Raw genomic sequence first — 10758 nt, 5'->3', positions numbered from 1 at the left:
TCATTGAGAAGCCCTGCCCAGGCCACGGTCCGACCATTCGAGGGCCTGGGTGACCATGCCCACCAGTCCCCACGATTTGCCCTCCACTCCACCAATGTACACCGCGCGGTCGCCATCCAGGCTGAAGTACCGTGGCCACTCATCCTTGGCGCCGTCGTTGGCCAGGTGCGCATGGAAGATGGGGAAGTCGTGCAACTCTCTGACAAACTTTCGAAATGCATCCATGACACTGTCGTTCACCTTGGTGTGCATGAGGTAGACGAATGCATAGCGTGGCAGGATGTGCATGATCACCAGCGTGAACACCACCGAGCTCATGCCATCGTGTGGAAGGTGCATCGTGTCGATTTGGAACACACCAGGGGGCGCCGTGATGCACAAAAAATACCCATTGCAGTAGGAGTTCAGATGCAGGTGAAAGTGCTGCACTGTCGAAATGTTGCGGTATGCCTGCTGAGCGGCACTGCTGCATGTCTGCTCGGGTGGCAGCTGCAGTTGCCCGTGCTTGACCTTGCCAAGCAGCTTCTCGACACCGACGAAACCGACATCCCCTTCCATGTACACGTCTCGGATGTTGTCAAATTGCCGTGGGGGCATGGGGGGCATGGTGATCTTTCCGCACATGGGAATTCCACTGCAACTACTGCACTGTAGTGGGACACCCTGTGCGGATTGCACTGGGAGATTGTGAGAGTGACATTGCACCTGCAACAATGCCAAGGAACAAGGAAGAGCAGTAGAGGATCAAGGTGCATGGTGCACGTCAGGTGGAGACCGCCACCGTGCACTCCCGGACTGCACCCATCCCCCACACAATCTCTGTGCACGAGCTGTGCAATGTTGCCGTTCGCTTGCGTCTGGTGGCAGACCCTGTGCCTTGCGCACCGTTGCCGCTGGACGTCATGGTCATCATTCTGGACAAGGCATTGGATGGCGGGTTCACCCAGGAGTGCCTGTGGCTGATGCATGCGTCCCACACATGCAACCTGTGCGTGTTGAACACTGGCATCACCGACAAGCTGCTCAGGACGATTGGGTTCGCCAATGTTTGGCGGCGCTGGACAGAGTGTGTCACAGGTTGCCTGCCAGCAGCCTCTGCCGGGTGTGCTCTCTCCTCTGAAAGTTTGCCAACTTTTGGCAGCGCCGGACAGAGTGCGTCACGGGTCGCCTGCCAGCAGCCTCCGCCGGGCATGCTCTCCTCCTCTGAAAGTTCGCCAACTTTTGGCGGCACCGGACAGAGTGTGTCATGGGTCGCCTGCCAGCAGCCTCCACCAGGCGTGCTCTCCTCCTCTGAAAGTTTGCCAAGTTTTGGCGGCACCGGACAGAGTGTGTAACGGGTCACCTGCCGTCAGCCTCCGCCAGGCGTGCTCTCCTCATCTGAAAGTTCGCCAACGTTTGGCGGCGCCGGACAGAGTGTGTCACGGGTCGCCTGCCAGCACCCTCCGCCAGGCATGCTCTCCTCCTCTGAAAGTTCGCCAACTTTTGGCGGCACTGGACAGAGTGTGTCACGGGTCGCCTGCCAGCAGCCTCCGCCAGGCGCGCTCTCCTCCTCTGAAAGTTCGCCAACTTCCAAAGTTGAACCATTGATTTGGTTGAACGGAATTTCTGGTGGCCTACGTTGAAAGCTAACGTTGCAGACTTTGTCGCATGCTGCGATCTCTGCCAACGGAATAAGGCTTTATCAGGCAAACCGCTAGGTCTATCTCGACCTCTGCCGATTCCTGAAAGACCTTGGAGTAGCGTCTCAATGGACTTTGTACTCGGATTGCCCTCGACTAGAAAAGGTTACAACTCCCTTGTGGTGTTTGTAGACCGACTGACTAAGATGGTGCATGTACGACCATGCAAGAAAGAAATAGATGCAGAAGAAACTGCAGATTTATTCTTTGACACCGTGGTACGGCTTCACGGATTACCAGACACCATCGTCTCAGATCGTGACACCAAGTTTACTGGTGCTTTCTGGACCTCTCTCATGAAGAGGCTAGAGGTGAAGCAGGCGATGAGTACTGCTTTCCATCCTCAGACTGATGGTCAGACAGAACGAGTTAACCGCGTCCTTGGAGACATGTTGAGAAACTACTGTGATCAGGAACCTTCACAGTGGGAGATATATCTCGGACCGGCCGAATTTGCGATTAATAACTCGAAGAACTGCTCGACAGGAGTTAGTCCATTCTTCCTGAATTATGGCTATCATCCTAAGACCCCTGTACAACTCGAACTCGGTGACGCAGTTCCCGTTGCTAAGGGTTATGCCAAGGAACTTGCTGCTGCTAAATCTGCTTTGATGGCTGCGCAAGATCGAATGACTAAGCAAGAGAATAAAGGACGACGTGATGTGTCGTTTACTGAAGGACAACAAGTCTTACTCAGTACGAAGAATTTAACCCTCCAGAAAGCTTCGAAGAAGCTTTTACCTAATGGATTGGACCTTTCACGATTGAGAAGATGATCAATCCTGCTGCTGCTAGACTGACCCTTCCAGAGGAATATCGTTTCCATAACGTACTACGTACATGGAATAGCATTCCATGTATCGTTGTTACGACCTTATCGATCTGATGGCACCGTACAACCACCTCGCCCTACAGTGGGAATGGAACTTGAAGGTTCTACCTCTGTATGGACACCTGAACGCATCCTAGATCATGATCAACGGAAACTCCGAAACCGAACCCTGACACGATATCTCGTGAAATGGGTTGGTCATGGACATGAGAATAACAGTTGGATTGAAGAACCTGCTTTCCCCGATAGATCTCTTATTGATGCCTATTGGACTGCGCGCCGCGTGGAAGCAGGCGCCTAGAGAGGGGGTCAGATGTTGTAGCGCGTTAGAGCGTTACAGAACTTAATCGCTGCGTGATTAAGACACGACTTGATAAGACTGATCTACGAACAGTCTACGAATATCTTGGAGTTTAGGCGTGCTTCCTAACCAAGGAATGACACGCACTTGAGATACCTACAGACACATCGGTTCGAGCAACCAATGTGGATCTGAAGGGACATCGTACAATAGAAGTTGTTACGGCCTCCTAAGCAACGAGTATTTATACTCGGGAGGAAGCCTGGGTTAGATACGTATCCACCTATCAAACTAACAATACACCAGTGAGAGAGATTCCAGAAGCCCACGCTTCTGACGCTCCCTACTAAGGAACGAACCCAGAACTTGACGGAGCGAATCCGTCCTGTAACCTGTCGGCTCTCGCCGCTATTACGCGCTAACGGTCACGGAGCCAGGACCAGTTACTTGGCTTTCAGGCAAGCAGACATTTTACGCGGTTCAACGGATACTGGATTACCGTTCCCGAAAAGTAGGCAGAAACCGCCACCGTAAGCTCACTGTGCACGAGTATCTTGTCAAATGGGCTGGGTACTCGGCTGAGCACAACAGTTGCGAACCAGAAGCTAACTTGACCCCTGGTCTGAAACCTCTGCTGGAAGAAGCACGGCAACGAGCACGGGCGAGGTAAGATTTGGGGGTTAAAGGTAAGTGTTTAGCTCCCGCGCTACTATTCTGCTCTGCCAGTTTCTTACCATGCATCGAGGATGCTGCATCTAGAGGGGGGATAGTTGTTGTATTCCGCTTCTTAAATCTGGTCCCAAACTGATACCGTTTCTGTCTAGTTTTTCCTTTCTCGCTTGGCGCGGTTGCTGGACAAGTTCGCTGGAACTAACTGAATTCCAACTGCCTATTTTGCCGCCTTTCTGTCAGATCTTATGGCTCCGACCTCTGGGTCAGCTGTCATGGATGCCTACAAGTAAACGCCGCCTCAGGCGGAAGTCCATACTTGCAGAAGTATGGGCGGGGGTCATAGCAAAAGCTACGACTGGGACGCTGGTCCCTGGCTCGCGGAGCCCCGGCATCGATTGGAAGCATGGATCAACGGTACACCATTCCGGGACTGGACCGCGCCATTTCGGAACTGGCTGTACGATTCATGTGATGGCTGCATCCCCCGCTATTTAAGCAGACGAAACTCTTCCAATCGGTGTCTTCCGACGCCACCATCCAGTTGTGGTTTGGTTACATAAAACAATAGTATACACGCCAGCAGTATCTTGAAGTATGACTCACGGCACAGGGCATAGAACAGATTTTAACTCTGCCACGCATGTGAAGGCTTTACAGAACGGTCTGGAGACGAAGTAACCCCATTCACCGCCTTCTAGTGTTCCGCGCAGATGAACTTTTGCATCTACGCATCTATCATAGGCGGTAAAGCAGATGTATTTATCGCTTCCCGAGGGCAGCTCCGGTGTTTGGAATTGCCACGCCAGCATGGAAGTGTGACCAAAATGTTGAACATTCCCAGTAAAGGCCGGTAACTGGTTTCCGCCTTTCCGGTGTTCCTGGACCTCTTTGCCCAAAACACGAAAAAAGGTTAGGCAGGGTTTCAGCGAATTTTATGCGACGGTGCTTTGACGTCCAGATCAGACCTTTGCTGTCGTATGGAGCAAACATTTCGGGCCTGGGTACCACCAAGAAGGTCCTAGAGACCAGATGAGTGCAATGGGAGTGGCTTCATTGGAGCAGGTGCAGTGCCGACAAGGAAAATGTGGTGTTGTTCAGCAGGTGGGGGAAGTGGGCTCTTAGCTTGGCTCTTGGCTTGGTTTACTCTAATACTGCTGTAACTAACTAAAACAAGTCAACGACGCGTCGTCGGGGAAGGCGTGCCCTTAATAGAGTTAGGAAAGTCGAAGTGACAGGAAAGGCAGATGGATGTGGGAACAAGAACGACTCTGCAAGGACAGTGCTCGGGCTGAAAGGGAAACCCTGCGAAACAGATACCCGAACGGGGTTATGCTTAGGTTCAGGCAGTGATGGTGGCGACGGCGGTGGTGGTGAGCGAACGGAACGAACGTAGTGGCAGCGTGGCGGTGATGATGATCGCAGCGGCTTGCCGGTAACCCGTTGTTGGTCGTACTAGTATGATGGGCCCCGCAGGGTGTCCCAAGTCATAAAGCAATCGGAGAACAGCTTCTGGTGCTTGCACCAAAGTCATGTGTTTCGGTAGGACGCCTATCAATAGGAGCTCTGCAAGTCTTTATGACTAAGAACTCGCGAAGTGATTTTCCTATTATGCAAGGGAATTACCATAATTCTTAAGTATTCTCCTCCAAAATAAATGTATCACCGATGGCACCTGACTAAAGATGGAGCAAGTTGAGGCAACCGCGTTGTCGTCGCTAATGCTCCTGCCCTACGAGAGGCATCTCATAGAAGAGGCCATTCAAGTAAATCTTGGAAGAAAACGTCTCCTGAGGCGTGTGCTTCAGCAAATCTTCGCAAATGCCCTTGTACTCTATCCTGCACCGGCCCATTTGCAACCTTGTTTCTCCTTTTAAAATCTGTATCCTCAGGAAGACTGCCTTATAATTACCGCTGCGGGACTTGGATGGCAGCGCGTCGCCGCGGTCCTCCTCCGCATTGCACAGCATGCACGCGTTGCTGGCGCACCACACCTAAACCCATCCAGCGACCCAAAAGACCATCCTGCGCAACAACAGCAACAACAACAACAACCTGGCACCACGCCCTTTCCCGCCACATCGCTATCCCTTTCCGTAACGCCTGCCAATGCTGCCCCCTCAACCAGCAAACGCACCGACGCAACACCCCTACCCTTGAGCGCTCATACAAGTATCCATTGCGGCAGCGGCAGCGGCATCGACGGCGATGGACACCCCGGCTGCGTCCTCGTCCTTGGCGCCGGGCCCCGGCAGCGAGCCCTCATTACTGCTGAGCTCGCCCGCCACGACCCCTCCCTGGAGGCCCCCGTGGACATCACCAATGAAATTCCTGCTGCAGAGCGTGTACAGCTGTACAGGGCCCTCCCTGGAGGTCGACCCCTCTTCATCACCCCCCGAATTCTGGTGGTGGACCTGCTGGCTCGCAGACTGAGGCCGTGGGAGGTTGGGGGACTGCTCATACTCAACGCTCACCGCGCAAGTGACACCAGTGGCGAGGGCTTTGCAGTGGCGCTGCTCAAAGCTGAGGGGGACGCAGCCGCGCGGACGGGGCCGGCCAGGGGTGGCAGCGGAGGAGGGTGTTGGGTTTATGCCCTGTCTGATGCACCTGGTGCGTTCAACCGTGGATTCAATCGCGTGGAGCATGTGATGAAGGCGCTGAGGCTGAAACGGCTGCATCTGTGGCCTAGGTTCCAGGAGCATGTACGGCAGTGCTTGGACAATCACAAGCCCGTGGTGAGCTCCTCGCTCTCTCCCTCTCTCTCTCCCTCTGTCTCTCTCCCTCTCTCTCCCCCCCCCTCTCTCTCTCTCTCTCTTTCCTCTCGCCCATTCCCTCTTCGACGAGTCCCTGCCCCTCCTCCTCCACTACCCCCCAACCCCCGCAGGTGTTTGAGTGGGACCAGGAGCTCAGCGGCCCCATGGTGCTCATCCAGGCCGCCCTGGTGGAGGTGCTGGAGGGCCTCATCCGGGAGCTGAGGAGGACCAACAACAAACTGGACATGTCAGTGGGGGGAGAGGAACACTGGGACGAGAGTGCGTGTGCACCAAGACAGCGGCGGCGGCAAAGGGCTGGCACAGAAACGATCTCAAAGGGCTCCTAAAGCTGTTGTATAGGGGCCGTACAGGGAGCCGTACAGGTGTAATCATATGTTGAGCCCTGGCCATCAGCCGGGCATGCTGGTTTCCGGACCGCTACCGGCCTACAGCAGTACTTCCATCAGCCCCTGCAGCGGCCACCACCGCCCAACCCCGCAATAGAGCGCTCACTAAACATGATGTTGTGTTAAGGGACGTTTCCAGACAGCGGGGGACGTTATCTGCCTGCCTGCCTCACATCTCCCTCCCCTCCCTCCTCCTCCCCCCTTCCCCCGGTTTACCTCAGGACTGAGCTGGTGCTGGAGAACGGTGTGTTGCGCGCCTTCGACGAAATCGTACGTCGACAGTTGGACCCCATCTGGCACACCGTCAGCTACAAGACCCGGAGAATATGCACGTGAGTGGTTAGTACGACATGGGTGGCTGGGCTGATTGCAGGGATGGGCTGGGGTGCGGGGTTGGAGCCAACCCCTTCCCGTGACGGGTGGAGCATCTGCTTTGCTGAAACCCGCAAGCGGTGGGAGGTTGGGTGGCCGAGCTGGTCACGTTGTGTAAATGACGGGTATCCAGGAACCGGTGGCCTAGGGGGGAATCCCAGCTGGGGTGTTGCCCGCCCCTAAGGCCCCATACGGCACCCCGTACCCACCTTCACCCACACCCACATCGACATCTCGGCCCTGCGCTCTAGGTCCGTACACGTCCAGTTACTTCACCTCCGCGGGGCCTGCCTCCCTCCCCGCCCCTCTTAACGACTACCAGGCAGCGGATCCTCTGCCTCCCCGCCCCTCCCGAACTCGAGAGGTCTTCCTTCCTTGGACACCTCCCTCCCTCCCTCCCTCCCTCCCCCACCTCCTTCAGCGACCTGCGCACCCTGCGGGAGTTATCCGCCCTGCTGCTGTCCGCCGACTGCGTGACCTTCCTGGCGCACCTGGAGGGACTCAGGCAGAGCGAGGGGGTGCGCTGCATGTGGCTGTTCCATGATGCAACACACGCCATTTACGAGCAGGTGCGGATGCGGCTGTATGTGTGGTTGTGGGGCATCTGAGATATACGAGGTACGTGTGTGCTTGTATTTATCGTCGTGGAGTTGTTGAGTTATTAGTCTAACCACACAACCACTCGGGGAGTGGGAGAGTCCATGACAGGGGAGCAGAGGTAGGAGGGGAGGGAGGGGGGTGGCCCTGGACACATGCTAATACCGACATAGTCATAGCAGCACTAGTACCAGTAGCTCAGATGGGTGCGTGTGGAATGAGGCTCCAGATCGTCAGTCCGTGCGGAGGGCAAGGGTTATTCGTAGCCGCAATAATGGCCTCGGTTGCAGCCGCAACTCCACACTACCTAACCACCTGGTTACCGACCAGGCCATGTGCGCACGTGCGATGCATACGGTCACAGGCCCGCCGCCGTGTCTACATCTACCGCCAGCAGCAGCAGCAGCAGCAAGGTCATCAGAGCGCCTCCGGATCCAGACCCGGAACCGGCACCCGGGCGGCTAGGGCCACCTCAGGAGGTGTGGCGGCGGGGGGGAGCAGCGCCTCAGCCGGTGCCGGTGCCGGTGCCGGTGGCGGTGGCAGCGGGTGTCACTCCGAGGTGGAGGCTATCCTGGAGGAGCCGCCCAAGTGGGGGTTGCTGGGGGAGGTGCTGGGGGAGGTGCAGAGGCAGCGCCGGCAGCTGAGGGCCCTAGCGGGTGTGGAGGACCTGTCCACACTGGCTCGGACACTGACCCGGGAGCTGCGGGCGGGCGCACAGGAACACAAATCAACACCACAACCACCCCGCACCGACAACACGGGCACAGCCCGGCCAGCACCGGCACCGGCACCGGCAGCGGCAGGGGGAACTGGGTCAGGGTTCAGGGCGGCTACCGGGACTCAGAAGCCGCGAATCTCGCCGTCGTCCGGTCCTCGCCAAGGTCAGGGTTCTGAGTCGGGAGCAGTCGCGACCCGTGGGTCAGGTGGGCCGCAGACGGCAGCGGCGGTAACGGTTGCAACGGAAGCTGAAGCCTCACCCGACCCGGAGCTTCAGGTTGAGGTGGTGGACCTGGCGGCTTCCAGTGATGCGAGCGAGGATGGGGACCAGGACCAGGACGAGCATGATGACCTGGGGGACGAGCAGGGGGAGCAGGGACACAGGGCCGGAAGGAGGGCTACAGCCACGGCAGCAGCGCCCGCTGTAGCAGACCGCCGGCCTCAACCACCTCCCGTTGTTGGTGGTTCCGGAGCTGGGGGCTGTGGAGGTACCCCCACCGCCCAGTCCCTACGTGCGTTGCTCGAGGATCTGGGTCTGCTGGGGGGCGGGGAAGGGGGAGGAGGAGGAGGGATGACATCAGCGGGCGGCAGAGGCAGCGGCCCGGCGGAACAGCGGTCCGATGCGGCGGGCGGCAGCGGGGTCAGTGGCAGTGGGGTTGTGGAGGTGACCGCTGGCGACCTGCGTGTGCTCGCGGAGGCGGGTCGGGGGCCCGTGCTGGTGGTGGTCAGGGAGCTGCACTCGACCAGGTTGCTGGAGAGGGTGGTGCGGGAAGGTGAGGAGGACGGTGTGAACGGGGGAAAGAAGAGGGGTCGCAGGCAGGGGGGTGCGGGGCTGCGAGCAGGCAATGCTTGGGAGTGGGGGTTGCAGCTCGTCAGGCATATGCGTCCAATACGTTGTGTGTGCGCGTATACGTCAGGGGGGAGGTAGTGTAATGTGTCTGTGTGTGTGAGCCGCGCTAATCAGCTGCTCCCGACCTCTCACCACCAACTGCCATATTTAGACATCAGACGGAATGGGGTGCAGCTCGACTGGTGCTGCCATCATACCTCTTTTCTCTTCCGCCCACACGGCCACACGCCCACCTGGTTCTGCAACCCTCTGAACTGCATTTTTACATCACATGTTGGGACTCCGCTCTCGGAATCTTGCCGTACATGTGGACTCTCATCAGGCGGCCGTCCAGTCATGCAGCAGTTGTACGAGTCGTACCTTCTAAGCAAGTTGAAGCCGACGGAAAGAGGACGTCGCGGCAGCGATGCAGCTGCCGGGGGCGGGGACGGCGGTGCAGCCGCACCTGGCGGCAGCCGCGGCTCCGGGCGCGGCCGTGGTGGCGGCGGCGGCTGGAAGCGGTACCGTGGCGGCGGTGATGGTGACGAGTGCAGTCACGGCCCGGTGTTGCGGCCGGGGGAGCATCAGGCCCTTTTGGCAGAGGCCCACCGTGTGGGGGTGGCGCGGGGGGAGCCGGCGGCGCAGGTCCGGGGGCGGGGGCCGGGTCGGGCAGCAAAGAGGGCCAGGCTCGCGGGGGGAGATGGCGGCGGCACCGGCACCAGCGCCGCAACGGTCCCAGCAGCGGATGCGTCCGGGCGTCAGAGCCGGGGGCCCAGGGGCCGGCGGGGTGGCAGTAGCGGTGGCAGCAGGCGGCAGCGCAAGCCGGATGATTCACCGGTGCGGGTGGCAGCAGCGGCAGCAGCAGATTCCGAACAGGAGGAGCAGCTGGAGATGGAGGTGGCGGTGCTGGAAGGGGAGAAGGATGAGGGGGGAGCTGCAGCAGGCAGCAATGTGGGGGATAGAGCGAGTGATGACGACTGGTCGGACTTTCAAGGTGATGAGGGGGTGTACGGCAAGCCGCCACAGAGTCGTGCGGCGGCGGCGTCTTATCGAGGTCGGGGTACGGCAGGGCAGGGGCGCCGAAACGGCGGCAGCAGCAGGGCAATAGGCCGCCAGGGCCGTGGACGCAGTACAGCTGCTGCTACTGCGGCGGAGGCTGGGGAAAGTGTCACTGGTGACAAGGTCACCGCCCGAGGGAAGGTGGCTGCTACTGCTGCTGCTATTGCGGCGGCGCCGCAGCCGTCAACAGCCCCTTCGGCCACGGCTGTAGCTGCTACAGCGGGATGTAGTGATGATGGCGCTGTAGCAGGTGGTGGCCATGGAATGTCCTCTCCTGCAGCTACTGCTAGTGATACTGCTTCACAGGCATTGCTCCAGGATGTTCACTTTGTAAGTTTGGACGGCCATGACGAGTTCGTGCTGTGGCGGCTGCGCCCCTCCTTCATCATCATGTACGAACCAGACCTGGCCTTCCTGCGGCAGGTGAGCGGGGAAGGGAGGAGTGGAACCTCTTAGAGGGTCTGTTGTATTAGCGCCTTGAGGGGGGGAGGGGGGAGCCAGGCAAGGGGCAGGATAGGCAGGGCCAGGGGCCTCACTCCCACC

General features: G+C 58.3%; 2 protein-coding genes across 2 annotated transcripts in view; one reads left to right on the top strand and one right to left on the bottom strand.

Moving 5' to 3' along the window:
- On the bottom strand, window positions 1-4293 carry VOLCADRAFT_87233 (uncharacterized protein; the record flags this gene model as incomplete). The annotated part of the gene is made up of 3 exons (XM_002946797.1): window positions 1-705; window positions 782-986; window positions 4088-4293. 3 exons carry the CDS (start codon window positions 4291-4293, stop codon window positions 1-3), a joined length of 1116 nt encoding a protein of 371 aa, XP_002946843.1.
- An 873-nt stretch (window positions 4294-5166) lies between these two features.
- The window catches only part of VOLCADRAFT_103253 (uncharacterized protein), a gene marked incomplete at its 5' end in the record, with an annotated part of 8974 nt that continues 3382 nt past the window's right edge, over window positions 5167-10758 (top strand). The window contains 7 exons of the mRNA XM_002946978.1: window positions 5167-5247; window positions 5449-6216; window positions 6366-6481; window positions 6863-6973; window positions 7435-7582; window positions 7975-9100; window positions 9500-10638. Of these exons, the coding sequence (XP_002947024.1) occupies window positions 5167-5247; window positions 5449-6216; window positions 6366-6481; window positions 6863-6973; window positions 7435-7582; window positions 7975-9100; window positions 9500-10638 (3489 nt within the window). The remainder of the gene's footprint in view (window positions 5248-5448; window positions 6217-6365; window positions 6482-6862; window positions 6974-7434; window positions 7583-7974; window positions 9101-9499; window positions 10639-10758) is intronic.

Source organism: Volvox carteri, assembly GCF_000143455.1.
Source record: "Volvox carteri f. nagariensis unplaced genomic scaffold VOLCAscaffold_4, whole genome shotgun sequence".
NCBI lineage: Eukaryota > Viridiplantae > Chlorophyta > Chlorophyceae > Chlamydomonadales > Volvocaceae > Volvox > Volvox carteri.
The sequence above is the reverse complement of the archived record's forward strand: the minus strand, read 5'-3'. Positions and strand labels throughout refer to the sequence as shown.